Source organism: Dromiciops gliroides, chromosome 5, assembly GCF_019393635.1.
Source record: "Dromiciops gliroides isolate mDroGli1 chromosome 5, mDroGli1.pri, whole genome shotgun sequence".
Lineage (NCBI taxonomy): Eukaryota > Metazoa > Chordata > Mammalia > Microbiotheria > Microbiotheriidae > Dromiciops > Dromiciops gliroides.
The window spans coordinates 242,984,817-243,010,123 of record NC_057865.1 but is presented as its reverse complement, the minus strand read 5'-3'; the positions used below and the strand labels follow the sequence as shown (position 1 = coordinate 243,010,123).

Genomic DNA, 25,307 nt, shown 5'->3' with positions numbered 1-25,307 from the left:
CTCTTCCTTCTTCCTCCCACTAGCCTGCGTCACTTCCTGATGCCAAAGAAAAGACTCTTGGTCTTGCCCTCAAAGACCTTCGCTTCATGGGTGGAACTCTTCTACAGTAAGTCTCCAGCAGGTGGCAACATTCCAATCGTTACAATAACATAATAATTCCCTTCTCTTGTATGAAAGGAAGGCCCAAATTTTATAATGTGGCTTTTCCAGATCACAGGGCACTGAGCTCCTAATCCCCACAACGTAGAAAGGATAACTATATTATCAAAATGTGAATTAGTATTACATTAAAAACTTAAGCTACACCAAGGACTCGTTCATAAGCCAAGGACTTATTTTCTTGCTTGTTTTTTCTTTGTCTTTTTTTTTTTTCAGACGCTGCAAATGGACATAAACAAGCTTAACATTACTTTGCTCCGGATATTCCGTCAAGGAGTGGCAGCAGCTTTAGGACTCCTACCACAACAAGTTCATATCAACCGCCTAATTGTAAGCTGCCCAGATGCTGTCTATTCAAATTGCAAAATACCTTTTAGTTAGTGTTTCATTACTTAAGGGAGGACTCTCTAGGCTAAGCCTAGCTTGTCCTCAATGTAAGCATTGTACTCTTCTCATAGGAATAGAACTAGAAGGAACCATAGGAATCATCAATTCTAATTCCATAGATATGTGGGAACTGAAGCCTTAGTTTAGGTGAATTACCCAATATCCTATAAGTAGTAAGTAGCAGAGTCAGGATTTGAATCCAGATCCTCTGGCTGAAGACACAAAGCTATTTTCCACGTACCACACTTCTTAAATTCTGCTGGGGGCATGTACCCAAGGCTCTCAAAAGAAAAAAAAGTATATACAACACACTTCTAGTTTTAATTTGCATTATTAACATTTTCTCAATCACTTTTATAAGTCTAGAAATCAACAAAGCAATAAATCAATTCCTATTTATAGCTCACAATGAAAATTTAATAATAGTCTATCCCAAGATGCTACAAAGCTGGATTTGAACTCATATCCTACTGACTCCAGGGCCAGTGCTCTATCCACTATACCAGGGCTTCTTAAACTTTTTCTACTCCCTTTTTGCCTGAGAAATTTTTATGTGACCCTAGGTATATAGGTATATAAAATAGGCATACAGGGGCAGCTAAGTGGTGCAGTGGATAGAGCACTGGCCCTGGAGTCAGGAGGACCTGAGTTCAAATCCGGCCTCAGACACTTAAGACTTACTAGCTGTGTGACCTTGGGCAAGTCACTTAACCCCAATTGCCTCACTAAAAAAAAATAGGCATACATAACCTTTTACTGTTGACAAATTTTTCATGACCTCTACATTGAGTTACATGACCCCATATGGGGTTGCAACACATAGTTTAAGAAATTCTCCACTATACCACCAAGCTACCCCTCACAATACCCTTCTGCATATATCTCATAACAAAGTAGATTCCTTGTCAATGGAAAAGCAAGCAATTACTTCTTAGGAATGTTTTTTAGGGAATTCATGCTTCAGGTTGGGGTTAAATTAAATGACATCTAAGGTTTTGGTTTTTTCTCCTCGATGATGAGATTCTATAATTCTATACATTAATATATTATTCCAAGAGCCTATCTGTCCATGTATATACAAATATGCCATGCTTTAAAAATAATGAAATAATTTATTTTTCTTCTAGAAACAGAAATGTCATCCTGTGATGTATTTTCAGGTCGTTAATATCCCCTAAGGATATATACAAATGCTCTGTACATGCATATGCTGCACATATTCTGGATCTACTCTCCCAATCCCCACTCACACAGGCAAACTAGCACTCTGGAGTTCTGGCGATACATCCACTCAGAGTTCTAGGGTTACTCCTTGAGGGGTTGAAAAGTTGTTGTTTTTCTTTCTAATGCCATAATTTATGAACTCCCACCAGTGTGCTTATCTCTGTGATTATCGGTTGATAGGAATTAGCCAGCCAGATTTAATTTGGTTTTAGAGGTATTAACCAAAGTGTTTGAGTATGAAGAGTTTTCACAAAATACCCCTGGGTTTCTAATTGACTTGCTATTTTATATACATCCTACAGGATATGACCAAGTCCCTCAACCGATTAAAACAGACTTCCTAACAAACCTAATTGAAAAGCCTTTGATTGGTTGATTCAAGAAATATCCAGGTCTTGCTCCCACCTAACTCACATCTCTTATTAATTAATTAAATCAAGATATTGTCTCATCTGATAAACATATCAGGACTAAATGAGTGGGGCCGCCCTCACACATATACACACAGAGATATAAATATCTTCCACTACTATCTTTCTCTGATGCCTACTCAACATGTGCAGGCGGCTCTGACCCTCTGACTATACTGGGAGAATACCAGTTTTAGAAATTATATGCATCTGGAAAGGCTTCAAACAAAGGCCTAGTGATAACCAGTGTGCCTGCAATCTATGGATCAGCCTAGTTAGGTATAGAGAAGCTCCTTACTAAGTTGCTCACAGAGTGACCATTTTTCTGACCACATCAAACATTCAAGATTGTCCATTACAGCCAACATATTTTTAAAGCAGTTATTATGCTGGGTTCTGGGAACTGGGGGGGGGGGTACAAAGATTAAAAAATATTCCCTGACCTGAAGGAGTTTACATACTATTCACTTTGACCACGATAAAAGATTAGACTCTTCATTGATGAAGGTAGGTGACTTAGTGGATAGTGTTGTATACAATTCAACTCATTGAAACCTGAGTTCAAATCTTACCTAATATACATGTTAGGTGTGTAACCCTGGGCAAGTTATTAAACCACAATCTGCATCATTTTCTGTATTTGTATTCTATCTCCCAGGGTTATTGTGAGGATAAAATGAGATAATACATGTAAATCACTTGCAAATCTTAAAGCACTTTATAAATGTTAGTCACTATTATTATTATCCACATCAAGGAAATTATGGTAGATCCTTGCCATATTAAAGTTTATACATGCATATAGATTTTCAAAAGTTGTTTTAAAAAATAGAAATTTAGAATCATGTTTATACATGCATGCATATATAATCTTATTATGCATGCAATATAAATCATTACATATAATTATAATATATAACACATATATAAACATGTAAGTGCTTATATATTTGTATAGACTTTGATTATTTCATCACTGTCAGCAGCCTTCCAATATAACAGACCACAAGACATTCACACTTTCTCAGAATGAAATTCTTGTCCAGAGTCTCTTGTAAATAACTCCCATTGGAGATCTCCCTGGGCTGCTAAGGAGCCTTCTTCTATGTCTTTCCATAGTTCATGGGAGCCAGTTCAGCATCTGGCCTTTCTCCCACTTTTATTACATAACTTGGCCCTGGTTTTTTGGGTTTGTTTTGTTTTGTTTTGTTTTTTGTTTTCTTAGTGAGGCAATTGGGGTTAAGTGACTTGCTCAGTGTCACACAGCTAGTAAGTGTTTAGTTTATGAGGCCGGATTTGAACTCAGGTACTCCTGACTCCAGGGCCAGTGCCCTATCCACTGCGCCACCTAGCTGTCCCGGCCCTCCTTTTCTAATCGCACACTTCCTAGAGATCTTTTATGTAACCCTTTACATGTAAATAATATGCTCTCTACACTATGATTAGCAGCTAATCTACATAGATGTAGTTTTATGTCAAGGACCAGCTTAGTGTTATTGAAAGGAATAAATAATTTCCCAAATATAAACCAGCCAATCTCTTCCTTCTGTTTGATTCTGATTCCGACTCAAGGTCTATCTGTAGCACCTCTCTGAGATTTGTATACTGAAGTATGAACTCAATGGATTGCCCATTCAGTTGTCTAACCATAGTCTTGACGTCATACATAGATACATACATACATTGAATACTATTTAGGGGAGGAACTTCTATCTAGAGATATATGTGTATATGCAGAATATAATATACATATGTATATATACATATATATGTATATATACTATATATTTACAAATATTCTTTACTAAAGCCACACTCCATTCATGTATGTTTATACATATCTCTGTGATATATACATATCCTTTAGGGATACTAGCAGCCCAGTATGCATTATATCATGAAAGAATAAATAATTATACTTTTAAAAAAGCAATTTTCAGAAATCTCATTTCTCCCTTTATTGCCAGTGAAAATGACTTTTTTTTTTCAGGGCAATGAGGGTTAAGTGACTTGCCCAGGGTCGCAGAGCTATTAAATGTCAAGTGTCTGAGGCCAGATTTGAATTCAGGTCCCCCTGAATCCAGGGCCGGTGTTTTATCCACTATGTCACCTAGCTGCCCTGAAAATGATTTTAATATATACCTCATGTCTACTACTTAAATAACTGTAGGACTAGAATCAATATAATAACTTTCAGTCTTCATTCAATATCTGCTGTATACTATAAGATGACAGTGGTATGGAGAGAGAGAACAGCTATCCTCAAATAAGAGAAAGGTTTTTTTAAATCATATTACTAGCATGACACAAATATTCTGTTTCAGATTTGATACTTGGGAATATGGGGAGTGAGTTTTAAAAAACAATCAAGTAATGTAACATAGGAGAATAATGTGCCTAAAGAGGAAAATTAAAGTAATTTTTCCCATAATAATATTATATAAGACATATAAAAGGGAACATCTTTAGCCAAAATATTTTTCTTCTCCTTAAAAAAAACTTTGTCAATTATTTGCAGCAAGAAATTTTCTGCTTCCCTTTCTGTTCATTTAAGGGAGATAGAAAAAGAAAAAAAGAGATAGCAAGAAAGGGAAGAGAAAGGAGAAAGAATGGCAACTGAGAGTCAATTGGAAAGGACCCCAAAATTCATCTAATCCAACTCCTATTCAAGCTTTTATATCTGTGACAACCTACTCTATCCTAAACTCTACTTACAACCTATCTTATAGGGGTTTATGAGGAACGATAACTTTAGGGACTGAATGGATTCGGGATTTCATTGGTAGGGGAATTCTTAGAGGAGAAAGTTCTTAACCAATGCAGTTCCTTATCCTTTTTGTAACTTAGTCCAAAATAGTTGCCTAGAATCCTAAGCAGTTATTTGTCTAGGGATCCCATAGTCAGCATGTCAAAGAATCAAGAGGAATTCAGTTCTTCCTGACTTTTAGGGTGGCTCTTGATCCACTCTACCAGTGGTATCAAACTCAAACAGAAATGAATGCATGCAGGTGGCATATTGACTTAGAAAGCCAACAACTAATTGTGTTGTATTTTTTTTATTTTGTTAAACATTTCCCAATTATATTTTAATCTGGTCCTGGTAGCCATTGGAGCCATAAAGGTTTTTCTGGGTACGTGCAGCTCACTGGAGCTTTTCACCTTGTGCTATAACCATAATCAAACAAATAAACCTGGAAGAGCTATAGAAAGCTGTTATCGATTAAATTGTTCAATAGTAGCTAAAATATTATTATTGTTGTTGTTGTTGTTGTTGTAATTGTTATATAATAGATGTCATTTTAAATATGACAAATATTTCTTAATAATAACCAAAATAATAAAAATAGTGATAAAAATCCTTAAATATATAATTTTTAAGTGAAACTAAGTTTAGCTTTCACAATTAAAGTAGGAGTACATCCAAATTATCTTATTAACCATTGGATATACATGTATGACATCAAACTATGTGGCCACAATCAAAAAATATAATTTAGCAGCTCATTCAGTTTGTAGACTCTTTTCCTGATGATATCAAATTTCATTTGGATCAGGCAAGTATAAAATTCTTAATATACACCAAGGAAGATAGAGACTGATGCCTTTGGGCTGAAATCTGGAAATCACAGAGAACCAGTGGATAAAGGCAGACACCTTGGCCTTCTCCAGACAAGACACACTGAGCATAAAGATATATTTTTAAAAGTATGTTTCACATATTCAGGACATATTAGAGAAATATTCACACCCTGAGATTAAAGATGAATGGCAAGAATACATTTAAAGTTATTAACACCTATAGTATGCCAACCCTAAGATACATTCCCAAGTGCTGATAAATGGACCATAACAGATTTGGAAACCTGTAAAATATTAATAAAAGTCAGGACCTGTCAGCTTCTTAACCTTGGAGTCTGTGAGTTTTGATAACTATTTCAATATAGTTAATTTCTTTTGTAATCCTACATATTTTATTTTATGCATTTAAAAAACATTATTCTTAGTGCATCGATAGGCTTGGCCAGATTGCTAGAGAGGCCCATGCTAGAAAAGGAGTTAAAAATTCTGTTTCAAGCAATTAAATAAAGATTAACCTTTCCTTAGCAAAAAGGAGGAAGAGAATTGATCTCAGGAATTGTTTTTTCTTTTTCTTTTCTTTTTTTTTTGTGGGGAAATGAGGGTTAAGTGACTTGCCCAGGGTCACACAGCTAGTAAGTGTCAAGTGTCTGAGGCCACATTTGAACTCAGGTCCACCTGGATCCAGGGCTGGTGCTTTATCCACTGCGCCACCTAGCTGCCCCAGGAATTCTTAAAGTATATGATAAATAGGTCAAAACCCAACAGAAATACTTTTGGAACAAACAGATTTGAGCATTAGTAGAGGTTGTTTAATGGGGAAACACTGGATCTCTCCTGATATGGACAGTGGTCTGGTCCTGAATGGAACTGCTGAAATGAATAAGATCCAAGTGTAGAATCAAAACATCTTCACTGAATGACACTCACATTGACTCAGAAAATAATATGTCAACCAAGAAGCATCAGTTAATAATAGTCCCTCAGTGAATATTTATTAAATATGTGCTATGTGTGCCAGGCACTATGCTAAATTCTGGGGAGAAAATTATTTGAAACTAATCACAGAATCTCAGAGTTGGAGAGGATTAAAGGAACATATACTTAAAGAAATACTTAAAGAAATTAATCCAGGCTATTCACTAGAAGGTCAAATACTAAAGCTGAAGCTTAAATACTTTGGCTGTATAATGAGAATCCAGGACTCACTGGAAAAGACCCTGGTGACAGGAAAGATTGAAGGCTAAAGGAAAATGGGACAGCAGAAGATGAGATGGACAGATATTGTCATGGAAACAATGAACATGAACCTAGACAGACTTTGAGAGATAATGGAGGATAGAATCATCTGCCATACTATGGTCTAAGACACCTTAGAGACAGTGAGATTCAACCCCTTCATTTTACAGATGAGGAAACTAAGGCACAGAAAGTTGAGGCGACTTGCCTAGTGTCATACAGCTAGGAAGTATTTGAGGTAGGATTTGAATCTAGGTTTTCCTGACTCCAAGTTCAACACCCTATCCACTACACAAAACTGCCTCACATAGCAAACAAATGGTTGAGTCAGACAGATGTATTTGTAAGTAGAAAAGGGATTTATTTTGAAAATCAGGACCAAGTTATAACCTTCTATTACAGAAAGGTTATCCTTGAGGAACCCAGACTTTATGATCACAGTAGATTACACAAGAAAATAGGAACACGTCACTGCAGACTATAAAAAATGAGCACCTATGAAATTCAAGCAAAATGTGACCTGGTCAGGGACAGGTAAGTGGCACAGTATATAAAGCACCGGCCCTGGATTCAGAAAGACCTGAGTTCAAATAAGGCCTCAAACACTTGACACTTACTAGCTATGTGACCCTGGGAAAGTCACTTAATCCTCATTGCCCCACAAAAAATAATAAATTAAAAAATAAATTAAAAAAATGTGATCTGGTGGTTAAAATTATATATTAGGAACTTGCTATTATATTCCATTAGTGGACAGCAGATGAATCCTTTTACCACAAATATGGACTTTAAAATACACAGGAGAACTCAGTAAACTGCCACAGAAATCTATTATAAACCCAGGTCAAAGTGTACTCAAAGTCCCCTGGACATAACATTGATTCATAAAAACTTTAGAACAACATTTTAAATGGGTAACCATACCAAATGCATATAATATCCAAGCTACTTAAGATAAGAAGAAGCAAAGAAGAAGAACTAGAAAAAGAAGGAGGAGGAGGAAGAGAAGGAGGAGAAGGAAAGCTAGAATTTGTATAGTGCTTTATAAATATTACTGAATTTTATCCTCCCAACCATCCTTGGAGGTAGATATTATTTTTATCCCCATTTACAGATGAGGAAACTGAGGCAGACAGAGGTTAACACTGGATGTGTACTAAGGTGTTTCCAGCTGCATGTCCAGGGCTCTATCCAACATATCACCTATCCAACTATCTAACCTACTACCTATAGGAGGAAACCAAATCATGTGAACATAAGGTGAAGTGCCTGTTGTCCATATAGTTCTGTTGACTCCTGGAGATGCATGGAAGATGCTACTAGTGAACCTAGAGAGGATAAGGTTACAACTCCAAATTTTTATTCAATTACGAAAAGCAATTATTTTATCTAGTGGTGCAATACTCAATAGAACGCTAACTATAAAAGAATAATAACAGGATTGTATTTTGTCCAAGTACCATTTTAATCTGAACTACATAAAAAAAAGATGAGAAGAATGAAGTATTCACCACAACAGCCTTCAGTGACTGAGAACTCACTGTCATCTATGGCAATCCATTATATAGTGTGTCCCGAAAGTCATAGTGCAGTTTTAAGCTGTAGAATTTTCAAACTGCACTAAAGTTTGGGGGATACCTTCTTTTTGGAAAGAGAAAATTTCTCCATATATTGAACCAAAAATCTGCCTCCTGTCATATTTGTTCGTTTGGTTCTAGTTCCACTCCCTTCCCTGAGACCAAACTTCATATGTTCCTCTAAATATTTCAGCCTGAGAAGGATTTTACTTTAATTGCACTCCTTAAGCTTGTCCTACAAATCCTGGAAAAATATAGTAAACTTGTATTAACTTTAGTTAAATATAATTTTGTTCCATTAGCCTTAGACTATTTACATTCAGTATGACACTCTGCCTCAAGGAAAGTTCCTTTCAAATAATTGTCTTGATACATTTTTTAAAAAATCTTGAGGTCGGGGCAGCTAGGTGGTGCAGTGGATAAAACACTGGCTCTGTATTCAGGAGGACCTGAGTTCAAATCTGACCTCAGACATTTGACACTTACTAGCTGTGTGATCCTGGGCAAGTCATTTAACCCTCATTGCCCCCTCCCCCCCAAAAAGAAAGAAAAAACATGCATAAAAATCCCGAGGTACCAACTATGTGCAAATGCTACCAGGTATCCCACATGTTTACTTTGTTTTCATGTTATCTAATATCTCTATCTATCTGTCTGTCTGTCTATCTATCTATCTATCTATCTATCTATCTATCTATCTATCTATCTATCTATCTATCCATCTATCTATCCACCCATTCACCCACCCATCCATTCACCCATCCATCCATCCATCCATCCATCCATCCATCCATCCATCCATCCATCCATCCATCCATCCACCCACCCACCCACCCACCCAGCTAGCCAACCATCTATCTACCTGATGGTGTGTAAGATGTTGTTACCATGCCATCTGCATGAGGTACTATGTAAGAGGGTAGACAGGAGACATCCAGTAAATTATATTTTTTACTGTAGTAAAGCTAATAATTCAAAGATACCAAGATACAATGCAGTATTTTTTCTATAAAAATAATAATGACATATATAGCACTGTAATGTTTGCAAAAAGTTACATACATTATTTTATTTGATCCTTACAACCACCCTGGAGCAGCTAGGTGGTATAGTGGATAAAGTATAGGGTCTGGAGTTAGGAAGACTCATCTTCCTGAGTTCAAATCTGGCCTCAGACATATACAAGTCACTTAACCCAGTTTGCCTCAGTTCTTCATCTGTAAAATCAGCTGGAGAAGGAAATGGCAAACCATTCCAGTATTTTTGCCAAGAAAATCCCAAATGTGGTCATAAAGAGTTGGACATGACTGAAACAATTCAACAACAACCACCACCACCTTGGGAGAGAGTTGCTGTTATTATCCCCATTCCACAGATGAGGAAAGAAAGATTGAGGGAGATCAAGTAACTTGCTCAAGGAAAGCCTTTGGCACTATAGCATGCTGTTGGGCATGGTGGTACATGTCTGTAGTCCCTACTACTAGGAGAGGAGGAAGATGGTGGATCTCTTGACTTCAGGAGTTCTGAGCTGCAGTTGGGCTAAAACTTTCCAGATAATCCTAGTAGGACCAGCACATATATAGTGAACCTCCGGGTGTGTGTGTTGGGGGGGGGGGGGGAGGAGTGGAGCAGGCTGCCTAAGGAAGAGAAGTTCAATGATTTTAGAAAAACATGCAAAGACCTACATGAATTAATGTAGAGTGAAACAAGCAGAATCAAGAGAACATCATATACAGTAACAGCAATATTGTTTTAAGAATGACTTTGAATGAATAAGTTATTTTGCCTATAATAAATACCCAAATTAACTATAAAGGACATATGAAGAAAGATGCTTATCAGAGAAAGAACTGAGAAATAGAAGTATAGAATGATTTTGCATATATATATAAATTCACAAATATATAGTTAGCTACCATAGACACAAATAGGTATATGCATGTATGTATACATACATATATATGTGTGTGTGTGTGTTTATACACACACACACACACACCTATTTGTCTCTATGGTAGCCATCTCTAGATGGGGGGAGGGGGGAGAAAAAAAAGAAGAAAAAATACATTTACATGGTAATTTTGTTTTATATTTGAAAGTAATAGCAAGTTGTATATAGTAGATTTGCAGTTTTGTGTACAATCATTTTGTTGTTATACTATGTTGTAGAAATGCTTTTTTTATTCCATAAATTAAATTAAAGATAGAGAATCTTAATGCTTCAATATTAAGTATTAGGATTAAGTCCATGAGTGGCTTCTGCACTTCCAGTTTGAGTGAGATAAAGACACACAAGCTAAATTATAAAATCACATAATATATATGTGTATTTATGTGTGTATCACTACTATTTTCTGAGCACTGTCCTAAAATAGATAAATAAACACATAGATGAATAGATAGATGCATTATTGATAGACAGTTGTTAGCACAATTTCTCCAAGCTCTCTCCCCTTCTCACTCTCTATCTCTCTCCAAATATATATATGTAATATCTATATAGTTTAGCATTCTATCTATGTGATCAACACCACATATGTTATTTCATGAAAACAAATGTTTAAAATCTATTTTCATCATCCCCATGGCAAAAGCATAATCCCATGTAATCAAAATTCTCATTTTCAGCTGCAAATAAACAGTTTTGAGAAATGTAAAAATGCCTGCTGTGGTTTGCCACTAGATTGTGGGAGGCCAACTTAACGTGTAACTCTTCTTTAAAAAAATAACAAATTATAAAATCAGACCAAAGAATAAACATTCACTCTTACATATATGAGCTATTGGCCACATGAATATCTAAAAATCAATGAATTTTATGATTCTATATGTCTTATAATGTTTATTAAAGAAATACCATAGAACCATCACAAATTTTGCTTATTCTTGTAATTTCTAAAAATGTTCTTCTTTTCCTTAGGAGAAGAAGAACAGTATTGAGCTGTTTGTATCCCCAGTAAACAGAAAAACTGGAATTTCAGACGCTCTTCCATCCGAAGAAGTGCTACATTCGCTCAATATCAATGTTTTACATCAGAGTCTATCTCAATTTGGAATTATAGAAGTCTCCCCCGAGGTATGTTATCACATGGAAGGTTGGATACGATTTGTATATACCACATAATTGGTAATTATCTTAGGAAGGAGTAGGCTTTGGCCTATAAAAATTATGAATAAATGTAATATGCTTTCCTACAAATTCATTATGCAACGGAGGAAAATGGTATCATTAATCAGTTTCTTTTTTAAAAATGTTCTTTGAAGGTTCTTCTTCATTTCAGTACTCTATTTTTCACCCTATTCATTCACTCTTTGGCAAAATGTCCTCACTATTTCAACTGCCACCAGACTCCTACTTATGTCTACAAATTTGCATGTCAAGTTCTGACCTTCCAAACTCTCCATTATTGTATATGCAGAGTTCTATAAGACAGCTCTATGTAATTGCATTTGTTGACTCATTAATATCAACATTTAAAGTTTGTATATTTAACATGCATTATATAGATGTAACCTTCTCTCCCTTTACTAATATATCATCAAAATTCCATCATCTTTTAAAAAAAATTTTTTGGGGGGGCGGGACAATGACGGTTAAGTGACTTGCCTAGGGTCACACAGCTAGTAAGTGTCAAGTATCTGAGGTCCAATTTGAACTCAGATCCTCCTGAATCCAGGATCCACTGCGCCACCTAGATGCCCCCTTCCTTTATTTCTTAATGAAAGTCTCATCTGCAAAAAGTCTTTCCCAGTCCTTTTTTTTGTTTGTTTGTTTTTGTGGGGGCAAATTGGGTTAAGTGACTTGCCCAGGGTCACACAGCTAGTAAGTGTCAAGTGTCTGAAGCCGGATTTGAACTCAAGTACTCCTGAATCCAGGGCCAGTGCTTTATCCACTGCGCCACCTAGCTGTCCCTAAAATTCTTTTTTTCTTTTCTTTTCTTTTTTCTTTTCTTTTCTTTTTTTGGCAGGGCAATGAGGGTTAAGTGACTTGCCCAGGGTCACATAGCTAGTAAGTGTCAAGTGTCTGAGGTCCGATTTGAACTCAGATACTCCTGAATCCAGGGCCAGTGCTTTATCCACTGCACCACGTAGCTGTCCCTAAAATTCTTTTTTTCTTTTCTTTTCTTTTCTTTTTTTTGGCAGGGCAATGAGGGTTAAGTGACTTGCCCAGGGTCACACAGCTAGTAAATGTCAAGTGTCTGAGGCCGGATTTGAACTCAAGTACTCCTGAATTCAAGGCCAGGGCTTTATCCACTGTGGACCTAGCTGCCCCTAAAATTCTTTTTTTCTTTTCTTTTCTCTTTTTTTTTTTTTGGCTGGGCAATGAGGGTTAAGTGACTTTCCCAGGGTTCCCAGGGTCACACAGCTAGTAAGTGTCAAGTGTCTAAGGCCGGATTTGAACTCAGGTGCTCCTGAATTCAGGGCCAGTGCTTTATTCACTGCACCACCTAGCTGCCCCCTCCCAGTCCTTCTTAATCTTAATGCTGTCCCTGTGAAATTATTTTCAATTCATCCTGTATATATATATATATATATATATATATATATATATATATATATATATATATATATATATATATATATATATATATATATATTGCTTGTATATAGTTGCTTACTTGCTATCTCCTCCATTAAACTGTGAGATCTTTGAGAACAGGGACTGCTTTTTTGTTTTGTTTTGTTTCTTGCCTTTCTTCATATCCTCAAGGCTTAGCACAGTGTCTGGCATAAAGTAGATGCTTAAATAATGATTTGGCTTCACTTCTATATCAAATTGCATCAATATATACTCAGATAGGGGCAGTTAGGTGGCGCAGTGGATAGAGCACTGGCCCTGAAGTCAGGAGGACCTGAGTTCAAGTCCGGCCTCAGACACTTGACACTTACTAGCTGTGTGACCCTGGGCAAGTCACTTAATCCCCATTGGCCCACAAAAACAAAAAACACAAAACACAAAAACAAAAACAAAAACAAAAAGGACTGGGAAAGACTTTTTTGCAGAATGTGAGACTTTCATTAAGAAATAAAAGAAGGGGTAGCTAGGTGGTGCAGTGGATAAAGCACAGGCCCTGGATTGAGGAGGACCTGAGTTCAAATCCGGCCTCAGATACTTGACACTTATTACCTGTGTGACCCTGGGCAAGTCACTTAACCCCATTTGCCTCAACCCCCCCAATATATATATTTATACACACTCAGATGGATCTTTGGTCTTATCAATTTGGAAGTTCCTTCCAACAACCTCTCCATTCCTGCCCATATGGTGCCACTTATCCATGGCCTCCCATAAGTTTCCCCAAGGGGCCTATCTAACATGGTAGAGACCTTCCTAGCTTTTTCCTGTACTTCAAGGGAAACTGGAGGAATCCAAATGTCTACCTGTCATCTCTCATCCTTGCTCTATGAGCAGCTCATCTTTTCCCCTCTTTCATATAATTCCTTGATGATATTTTAAAATTATTGTTCTTTTCAGTTTCTAATTGTTTATATATTGCAGCCTACTCATACTCGCAAAGTGCCTCTCCATTCTCCTTTATGTGATATTCATTTTTTTTTTTTTGGTGGGGCAATGAGGGTTAAGTGACTTGCTCAGGGTCACACAGATAGTAAGTGTCAAGTGTCTAAGGCTGGATTTGAACTCAGGTCCTCCTGAATCCAGGGCCGGTGCCTTATCCACTACACCACCTAGCTGCCCCCTGTGATATTCATTTTTAATTCTTTGGAGACTGTTTCACTGCCATATAATGATGTCAAGAGAATGTTGGTATTTTAAAAATGGGCTTTTGCTTTCATGAGTATCTTAGGGTCATTGAAAGAGCTTTGCAGTTTTGCAATTACAGTACAACCTGTTCCTCTCTTTATGAAATATGGAGTTAACTCATTTTCTATCTATATTTTCTGTCCCAGATATAGATTTTGATGGACAAGATGCATAGGTTGGCTAGGCAATGTAATCTATACAATGACAATTAATCTTCAACTTGGTCTTTCCTGTGTGAATAGACAGACCAAGCTCCTTTGAGGGACTATAGAGCCTGGGAAATTAAGAGGTGATATCAGCCTACAAGCATTTTTAGGATCCTACTCAGTGCTAGGCACTAGGAATAAGACTATTATCTCAAGGAGCTCACAATCTAATGAAGGAAGAGAATATGTAAACAATAATGTCAACATGTAAACAATAAACAAGATTTGCAAAAATTGGTAATGCTTTCAAAGAGAAGATGCTGAGAATAAGGAGAATTGGAAAATGCTTCTTCGGGAAGGTGAGAATTGAACAAAGTCCAAAAGGTCAGTTGTCAGAAATGGGAAGGAGAGGGTTCCAAGCATGGGGGACAGCCAGTGAAAACCCCCAGAACGTTGTGTAGCATTGTGAGAGTGAGGAACAACTTGAAGGCCAGCAAGAATGAATTGTAGAGTGGAATTAAAGAAGGTGTAAGAAACCTAGCAAGGTAGGAAGTGTCACATTATAAAAGGTTTAAAAAAGAAATTTACATGATAACTTTGTTATATATTTAAAAGGTATGGCAAGTACTACATAACAGACTTGCAGGTTCATGTGCAATCATCTTTTTTAAATTATACTGTTATAGAAATGCTTGTTTTACTCCATAAATTTAAAATACTTTTTAAAAATCAAAAAGAGGACTTTATATTTGCTCCTAGAAGTAGGAACCACTGAAATTCATCAAATAGGAGGGTGACTTGGTCAGACCCATGCTTAAGGAAGATAAAAGGGGAGGGCATTCCAGGGATGAGGGACAGCCAGTGCAAACACATGGAGGTGGGAGATGGTATGTCAGTAACTGTACTGTAGATTATATAGAGGTAAGGAAAATGTTAGAAGGCTAGAAAGTTAGTAAAGGGCCAGGATAAAAAGAGCTTTAAATGCCCAAAAGAGGAGCATATATTTTATTATAAAGGTAATTAGGAAATACTGGAGTTCACTGAGCAGGGCAGGGTGCAGGGATGACATCAGAACCATCATTTAAAATTTTTTTTTTTGGTGGGGCAATGAGGGTTAAGTGACTTGCCCAGGGTCACACAGCTAGTATGTATCAAGTGTCTGAGGCCAGCTTTGAACTGAGGTCTTCCTGAATCCAGGGCCGGTGCTTTATCCACTGTGCCACCTAGCTGCCCCCCAGAACTTTCATTTTTTTAAAAAATACTTTGGCAGCTGAGTGGAAGATGAATTAGAGTAGAGCAAGACCTGCTTAGTAGAGTAGAACAGGGAGACAATTAGAAGGCAATTGCATTAGTTTAGGGGCAAAGAGATTAAGGTCTGGTGTAGGCTTATGGATGTATTAGTAGTATAAGGATATGTATATGAGACATATGATGTGAGGAACAGCAAGATCTGTCAGTGGATCATATGTGTATGGTGAGTGAGAGGGAGGAATCAAGAATGACATTGAGCTTGCAAGTCTGGTTAAGTGAGAGGATGGTGGCATCCTCAAGAGTAATAGACAAGTTCAGAAGTGGGAAGGGTTTGGGGGAAAGGTGAGTTCTGTTTTGGCTATGTTGTCCTTGGAACATCCCATTGGAGTCATCCAAGAGGCAGTTGGCAATATGTGGCCAAAACTTGTGAGAGAGACTAACCCCCTTCTCCCATTATATGAAGGAATTAATTATCTCAATACTATTTAGGGAAGAAAAGAAATGCTTCCCCAAGAAGACAGTTTTTGCTTATCTTCTGTCCTCTCCAATGTAAGATCAGTCAGAATTTCTTTTATATTGCATGGTTTTGTACATTTATTATGCATCCTTATATATTCTGGATACTCAAATATTGTTATATAATTCCATATTCAGCTTATGTGCTTTTATACATTAAATTTCTATTCTACATTTTATTTATTTATATTTAATATTTATTTTTACATTTAATTTAATCCAATAAATCATTTATTTTATATTGTATAGATGTTAAATATTTACATGTAAATATTATATATTTTATTTATTATATATTACATTATCATTTAATAATTAGATATTTAGTGATAGGAACAGGAACTGGGCCTTTGATGTAAATAGTGTACTGAACTGCCAAATGAGGAAACTCCCTCTGCCAATGCAGGTGGGCACCCCCTCCAGAGTACAATCTAAATGAGTTGCCCAGGTTCATGCAATAAGTATGTGTTGGGGTAGAACCTTAATCGAAATCTTATCTCTTAGGCCAGTTCTCTATTTACTGTGCCATGTTGCCTTTTGTAAGAAGGCTAATTATACCTCTAATAAACATATTATGCTTTAATTTTGACTACCATCGCCCATGAGAAAATGTAAATCTTTTTGCAAACTTATCATAGGAGTTTGGATCTAGACCAATAAAGTCTCATAGACTGTTTAGTCCAAATCTCCTTATTTTGCAGATGAGGAAACTAAGACCCAAGTGACTTTTCCAAGATCACACAGGTGATCATGATAAGCATGAGAGGCGAGTTTTGATCCTCAGGTCTTCTGACTTCACAACCCAGAAGTGAAAAGAGTTAGAGGCATTTCCATTGTTTTAGACTGCCTCAAATGTCAATAAATTCCCAAAGTCTTACACTTTAAAGCAGGAAGCCAACCTTCCCTAATACTTTTTGTGCTGACAACCTTGGTGACCCTCCCTGGAGAAACAAATAATTAACCTTGACAAGCAAGAGTAAACAGAACCATAATTCATGAATTTTGATTGTTCTTTCAAACTGAGCTCATTGGCTTGTATTCTTTTTTTAAAGACTTTCAGTCTATTTGGCTTAGCTGTTTTGTGAGGATTTAGCTGAGGCTAATAGCACCTAAAAATGTACACAAATACAATGACATGAAAATTGGAGGACACAATATAATAAAATATCTGGGAGAACTATGCTATTGGATATAACTGTCCAGCTTAGCTAAGTATGCCAATGAAATTTACCTAATAACTGTCAAATTTGTATTCCATTTTTGTTTTGGGGGCTCATAGTCTCTGCATTACTACTTATACTTAAATCCCCAATTCTGGATTAATCAATTAACTAACACTTATTACATGTCTACTATATCCTAAGCACTGGGGTATACAAAAAAGCAAAAGACAGTCCCTACCTTCAGTTTAATTAATTAGATTTGGTGTACGAGGCAAGAGAATTATCAAATCTCATGTGTCTACCTGATTGTGTCTATGGTGTCATCTGGATCAGGGAAGAAAAATGTAATCAGTCTATTTCAATGCTAACCAATAAGGTATTTATGTGGTCAAGATGCATTCTCTTTGGGGGATTTCAAGAGCTAATCATTAAATTTTCAGTGTGAACATTTAAATCTTGAAACCAACAAATGCTACAAATCAGGGATTGATTTATTGTTTCATTGATTTCTAAACTTAAGAAAGCAATGGAGAAAATGTTAATGAAATTTAAACTTAAAAGTATATTGTGGGGGCAGCTAGGTGGCACAGTGCATAAAGCACCAGACCTCGATTCAGGAGGATCTGAGTTCAAATCCAGCCTCAGACACTTGATACTTCCTAGCAGTATGACCCTGGGCAAATCACTTAATCTTCATTGCCCCACCAAAAAAAAAAAAGAAGTATATTGTGTATACACCCCCTCCCAACAATCTGGTTGTTAAATATTTACCAGCACACCCCTACATAGTCTAATCTTCTCTAAGTATAGGGGTTCCAGACACACAACGTATTAAAATATCCCATCAATCAGTAAGCATTAATTAAGTGCTTACTACAGTGTGTATGAGTATATGTATATTAATTTGTATGGGCCAGTTACTGTGCTAGATGCCAGGGATACAAAGATTAAAAAAGGAAATAGTGCCTGTCCTCAAAGAGCTTACATAGTAATCTGAGCCAACTAAATATTTTAATATTGTATCTACTTTATAGGACTCATGTAGATAAGCTCAGAGTCCCTCTTAAAAGTTGAACTCAGAAGCTCTGAAAAAATACTCAAGATTAACGCAGTAAGTTGACTCTGCTAAAGTTGATAGAATCGTAGAAGTTGAGCTAGAAGGGACTTTAGACACCATTTACTCCAAGTCCAACCCCTTCATTTTATAGATAAGGAAACTGCATCTTAGAGAGGTTAAAGTGACTTTTCCAAGGTCACACAGGCGGTAAATAACAGAAGTAGGATTTGAATCCAGGTCTTCTGACTAAGAACGTAGCCCAATTAGTATAATCACTAATTAGGTGAAAAGTACATGAAAAAGAATGACTTAAAAAATAAAAACAGGATGTTGCTATGAACTTAATTGTTCAAACAATTCTAAACACCCAGAGAAAAATTAGGTTGTTTTTTTTTTCCCATCTGGGGCAAAAGCAGCTGGGAGGATGTAGAAGGGAGAAAGAAGGCAGCCTGGGGAAGTGTGTGGAGGTAGCAGTGCAAAGGACATTCCAACCAAGCAGAGGGGATATCTCCCCAACTCTAAAACCCAGCACCCTCACTGGCTCTGAGGACTGCCTCCCCTCCAACTCCCATGGAAACATAAGCCACTACAGAATCTTCTAAGAGAGTGGACAGTGTAGCCTATCTCCTTTCCTTTCTCCCTGATTTCTTCTGAACAGCTCTCTCTCTCTCTCTCTCTCTCTCTCTCTCTCTCTCTCTCTCTCTCTCTCTCTCTCTCTCTCTCTCTCTCTCTCTCTCTCTCTCTCTCTCTCTCTCTCTCTCTCTCTCTCTCTCTCTTTGCCGAGGCATTTGGGGTTAAGTGACTTGCCTAGGGTCACACAGCTAGTAAGTGTCAAGTGTCTGAGGTCGGATTTGAGCTCAGGTCCTCCTGATTCCAGAGCCGGTACTCTATCTACTGCGCCACCTAACTGCCCCCACCACAGCTCTCTTTGCTCCCTCCTGGGATTTTCCTTGCTCCATGGGAGTGCTCTCCAGTGGAAAAACACGAAGACTGGTGGGCATGGAAATTACTGTGTCCAGACCACTTAAACAGGGGGAGGGCATGCTCCCAGCCTTTGGAGGAGGCATGCCTTGCTTCCTGATGTAGGCACCTCAGGCAAAGCCCCAGCTGCCCTGACCTAGTAAAGGTTCTAAAAACATCTATCTATTTCACTGTGGGGAAAGTTAATTGAACATTCTACCATCATCTGTGTTTTAGGTGGGAAAAAAGCTAACTGACTATCAAAGTGAGAATAGCTAGGGCAGAAAAAAAGACAAGGACAAGCTAAGTTTAGGGAACACAATTAAGGTCTTTTTGTTGTTGAGTCATTTCTGTCATGTCCAACTCTTTGTGACCCCATTTAGGGTTTTCTTGGCAAAGATACTGGAGTGGTTTGCCAATTCCTTCTCCAGCTTAGATGAAGAAACTGAGGCAAACAGGGTTAAATGACTTACCCAACCCAGGGAAACACAACTAGCAAGTATCCAAGACCAGATTTGAATTCAGCAAGATGAGTTTTCCTGACTCCAGGCCTGGCACTCTATCCACTGAACCACCTAGCTACCGCTTTTTAGATAGTTGCAAATCTAGTCACCCTTCCTTGTCTATATTTTGATCATCTAGTGAATGTTTCATGGATTCCCTCTGTTAATTTTTTTTCCCAAAGAATATACATTTTTATTTAAAGTTTTGAGTCCCAAATTTTAGCTTTCCTTCCCTCCCTCCCTCCCTCTTCCTTCCCTGAGGAGGCAAGCAATCAGATATAGGATATACATGTACAATCATGTAAAACATCACCATATTAGTCATTTTGTACAAGAAAACTTGAATAAAAGAAAAAAATAAAAGAAAGTGAAAATAGCCTGCTTCAGTCTGTGTTCAATCAATATCAGTTCTTTCTTTGGAGGTGGATAGTATGTTTCATCCTTAGTCCTTTGGGATTATCTTGGATCATTGTATTGCTGAGAATAGTTAAGTCATTTACATTAGTCAATTCTTTGTGAAACAATATTGCTGTCACTGTGTACAGCATTCTCCTGGTTCTGCTCACTTCAGTATACATCACTTCATACAAGTCTTTCCAGGCTTTTCTGAAGTCATCCTGCTTGTCATTTCATATAGCATAATAATATTCCATCACCATCATATATCACAGCTTGTTTAACCATTCCCTGATTGATAGGAATTCCTTTGATTTCCAATTCTTAGCCACTACAAAAAGAGCTGCTATAAATATTTTTGTATAAATAAGTCTTTTCTATTTTTTCTGGGGGGGATGTCTTTGGGATATAAACCTAGCAGTGGTATTGCTAGATCAAAGGGTATGCACAATTCTATAGCCCTTTGGGCACAATTCCAAATTGCTCTCCAGAATGGTTGGATCTTTTTCACAACTCCACCAACAGTGGATTAGCATCCCAGTATTCCCACATCCCCTCCAAGAGCCAATAGTTTCCTTTTTTTGTTATATTTGCTATTCGGATAGGTGTAAGGTGATACCTCAGAGATGTTTTAATTTGTATTTCTCCAATCAATAGTGATATAGAGCATTTTTTCATGTGATTATAGATAGCTTTAATTTCTCTCTCTGAAGACTGCCTGTTCATATCCTTTGACCATTTATCAATTGGGGAATAACTTGTGTTTTTATAATTTTGACTCGATTCTCTATGTATTTGAGAAATGAGGCCTTTATTAAAGGTGCTTGTTTCAAAAATTCTTTCCCAGTTTTCTGATTCCCTTATAATCTTGGTTACATTAGTTTTGTTTGTGTAAAAACTTTAATTTTATATAATCAAAATTATCTGTTTTACATTTTGTTTTGCTCTCTATATCTTCTTTGGTCCTAAATTCTTCCTCTGTCCATAAATCTGACAGATTAACTATTCCATGCTCTCTTAATTGGCTTATGGTCTCACCATTTATGTGTAAATTATGTACCCATTTTGACCTTATTTTTGTATATGGTGTGAGATGTTGGTCTATACCTAGTCTCTGCCATACTATTTTCCAGTTTTCCCAGCAGTTTTTGTCAAATAATGAGTTTTTGTTCCAAAAGCTTGGATCTTTGGGTTTATCATATACTAGATTACAATAGTCATTTACTATAGTGTAATTTGTACCTGTTCTATTCCACTGATCCACCTCTCTATTTTCCAGTTAATTTTGAAACAAGGGTTTATACTAAATTGCCACAACCAAGAGAATCAATCTCCCTCCCAGCGTTTTACCTGGTTTCCTATAGGGGCTTTATTTTTGTCTGGCCTAGGCATGGTTATCAAGACCCAAGGCTAATTGTGACTAAGCTCAGCAAAGCAACACTGGAACCTACCATTGTCTTTGTACTCGTGTTCCGTTTCCGATATCATCTACGTATCTTTTCATTTGATATGCTGAAATCCTCCTCTGGTTACACATGAAGGAAACTGAATGTTCCTACCCTCATTGTTTAGATAAGAATATAAATATTATTATTTAGATAAGCATCATAACTTATCTAAATCACTCTATTATCAAAGAACTGCTGTGCTTCCTGAAATCTTAAACTGGACTATAGGATTTCATTGCTATAGGGAAATACTTGGTAAGGAAATTCCCTTCACCTCTGCAAATCAGCATCTGTTCTACAATTTATAGCCCTATAGAGTTGTCTAGGGTACTGAGAAACTAAGCAACTTGCCTAAGGTCATACTTCCAATATAGACCAGAGAGGTGATTTGAACTCAGGTCTTCAAACTTCAACTTCAACCGACTTTTTAATCCATTATGTCAATATTAGATTGATTGAAGACACTGGAAAGATAACTGACACACGGCAGATTATATCGCATGTTGTAAGGCAGATTGCCAGATCCAGGTATCACCACTGGCATCACACAGATGAGGAAACTGAGGGTCAGTTAGGTTCAGTGACTTGCCTCTGATCATACACCTAGTAAGCCTCCTATGTGCCAGGCACATTCCTTTCATTTAATCGCTTACTAGTTTCCTTCCCAACCTTTCCCTTAAGTAACAGAGATGGAATTCCAGTCTAGGTCTCTCTTGGGTCAGCACACCACATTCCCTTTATCAGAGGGTTCAAGTCAAGAAGTGTTGCCTCCCACAAAACCACATTCAGTAGTTATAAAACAATTTCTTTTTTCATGTCTGATTTCAATAAATATTCATTTTTAAGACACTTGGGGAGTAGAGGGGTGGAGTAGGGATCACGACAAATCAAATTAAAAGTGTCATTCATTCAGTCTAATCGTGCTTCTCCACAGCAGTCAAGAAGAAATAAACCATATTTGTTTGGGGGGGTGTTACATCTCATTCCCCCATAGCTCTATCATTTTCTGTATTTACAGCTGCTTTTAAAAATGTAATATCCCTGGTAATCCCCAAGGTTGGGTTACTGCTTTAATCAGAATCAAGCACAGTGGAATTGTTTTTTAAAGAAGCAACAAAAACAGGAGGCGACCCTGTCAGCACAGGTCTCTTTCTGAATGCATCATGATATTTCCTTCGCACCTGTTTCACTTTTGCTTAAAGGTAAACGAACAGTGTTCCAAGGCAGGACGTGAGCTAGAGTGTAGGTGCTGAGGGAGGAGGCATAAAGCAGGGCGAGCCCAGAGAAGCTGTGGAAGGAACTTCCTCCAAAAGGAGAAAACCCCAAGTGTCTTACCTTATGGACCCAGGAATTGCCAAGGAAGAGCATGAGGGGCTCTTGCTTAGCCTAGAACCTGAGTGTGGCACGCCGTGTGGGGGACTCAGTGAGAAGACCGAATATCATTTGTGGATGTGTTCAGATTCATCCTATAAACACTTTCCAGCTCGTTTGTTTAGTTCGGTTTGGGTAGCTCTGGGAGCAGTGAATGTCGGTGTGCTCTACCACACGGTATGGAACAAAGCTAAAAATATTGCCAGTTCCTGATAAGAACTTTAATCTATTCTCCGCTCCCCCCTCCCACCCCTCATTTTTCATCTAACACAAGGCTGTCTTGTTTTGCTTTCAAGACCAACGTCTTACAAGGACAACATGAAGCAGATAAGATCTGGAGCAAAGAAGGATTTTATGCTGTTGTCATTTTCCTCAGTATCTTTATAATGATCGTCACATGTCTGATGGTAAGTTCTCTCTTTTTCTTTTTCTTTTTTCACATGCCTAGCCTGCAAGCAACTAGCTGAAAGGGGTTGGGAGGCAGAGGTAAGCCTATTCAATCGGACTGTTTCCTATGTTATGTTAGGAATATTTCATGTTTGACAGCAAAGTGATTACTCTAGGAAAGCCTATGGAATTATGGATGCTGGACAGTGTAATGAGACTGTAATTGCATTGGGAGATTCTAGTAACTTGATCAAGCAGGAGAGTGAAGCTTTTGAAAGTGATTTACTGAGGTCATCATAGCCTTCAATGTCATTAGAACCTTGTAGGCACACTCTGGGCTTGCTTTATTTATTCTTCTGCAGCATTGTTCTAAAACACATGCAAAGGAAATGGATTTATTTCTTGCATTGTTGACTTAGGTAAAACTTATGGTTTCCTTCCTAGGTAAAGAAGAGAGTATGCTATTGTGCTTGCCAACTCTCTAGCCTCTTCCCCCAAGTATTGATTGGTTCTGTTTTTGTAAAGTGCCTTTGGAAACCATCATCTGAAATATAAGAATAGGGTCATAAAATATGAATCAAAGTTACCCATTACAGACTCATTTTCTTCCGTTCTTTGTTATAGCTTGGATTTCTTCAGTACTTTTGCCATCATTACATATCAAGATCCCTTAATGCCTTTTCATTCTGTAATTTACTATGCATGATATCAATCATAATACTCATTCTCTGCACTAATTGTATTGAATTACAAATGTATGTTTAGATTCTTCTAATACCTGTTTCTTTTGGGGGAGGAGGAGGATATAGGGTTAAGAATTGGATTCATTTCTTTGAGTGAAATTCCCCCTAGCAATGCAGATCAGCAACTAAATTAAAGTCTGAGAAAGCTGGGCTACTGAGAAGTCAAATGACTTGTCCAGAGTCAAACTGTCAGTATAGATCAGAGGAAGGATTTGAACCCAGGTCCTCTTAAAAATGAAGCCAGTTCTCTATTCTCTATGCCCTGCCACCTCTAGTAACATTCATGGTCTGAAACAATTGTACTAAATTATAAATTAATATTTTTCTTATAATATCCACCTCTAATTACAGAAACAAAATCTAAACAAACCTCAAACCTATTACTGGTTTGTTCTCATTGACACTGAAGGAAAAAAAATTTACCTTTTAGTCGGAACAGTAATCAGCTTTAAAATTTTTGTATTGTTTTGTAATTTTCATGGTTTCTCCTGTCCCATTGAATGTTTACAAATGTGTTCTATTGCCATTTTCCTATAGGCTATATTCTTTTTTAAAAATTTAGTCTATTTTAAAAATGTTCTTTGGTTTCTTAGAAGCCAAAAAAAGAGACTTCATTCAATTTCTTCTGTTATCATCAATACCATCATTGCGAATTTCATCATTTAGCTTTTTAATTTATGCTCCCTCAACCGACTGGTTATTTAAACCAATGAGGTTTGTACATTTTTGTTTAAAAAGGCAAAGGCTGAAATACAGAATATCTGAAAAGTCTTATGGCCATTTTAAGTTTAACTCAGCTTTAAGTTAGGCAGCTAGGAGGATCAGAGAGTGAGACCTGGCATCAGGAAGACCTGAATTCAAATTTGACCTCAGATACTTGCTAACTGTATGACCCTAGGCAAGTCAGTTAACCTCTGTTTGCCTTAATCCACTGGAGAAGGAAATGAAACCACTCTATTATCTTTGCCAAGAAAATACCATGGACAGTGTGGTCCACAGGGTCACGAAGAGTCAGACCTGACTGAACAAC

General features: G+C 37.2%; 1 protein-coding gene across 2 annotated transcripts in view; it reads left to right on the top strand.

Moving 5' to 3' along the window:
- PTPRR (protein tyrosine phosphatase receptor type R) overlaps positions 1-25,307 on the top strand; it is a 373,668-nt gene that overhangs the window by 173,782 nt on the left and 174,579 nt on the right. Inside the window, exons 3-5 of one of the 2 annotated variants that reach the window (XM_043965209.1) lie at positions 376-489; positions 11,493-11,648; positions 23,444-23,554. In XM_043965209.1, coding sequence (XP_043821144.1) covers positions 376-489; positions 11,493-11,648; positions 23,444-23,554 — 381 coding nt within the window. Of the gene's footprint in view, positions 1-375; positions 490-11,492; positions 11,649-23,037; positions 23,325-23,443; positions 23,555-25,307 lie in introns of those variants that run through there. The other variant, XM_043965210.1, reaches the window with a different exon arrangement.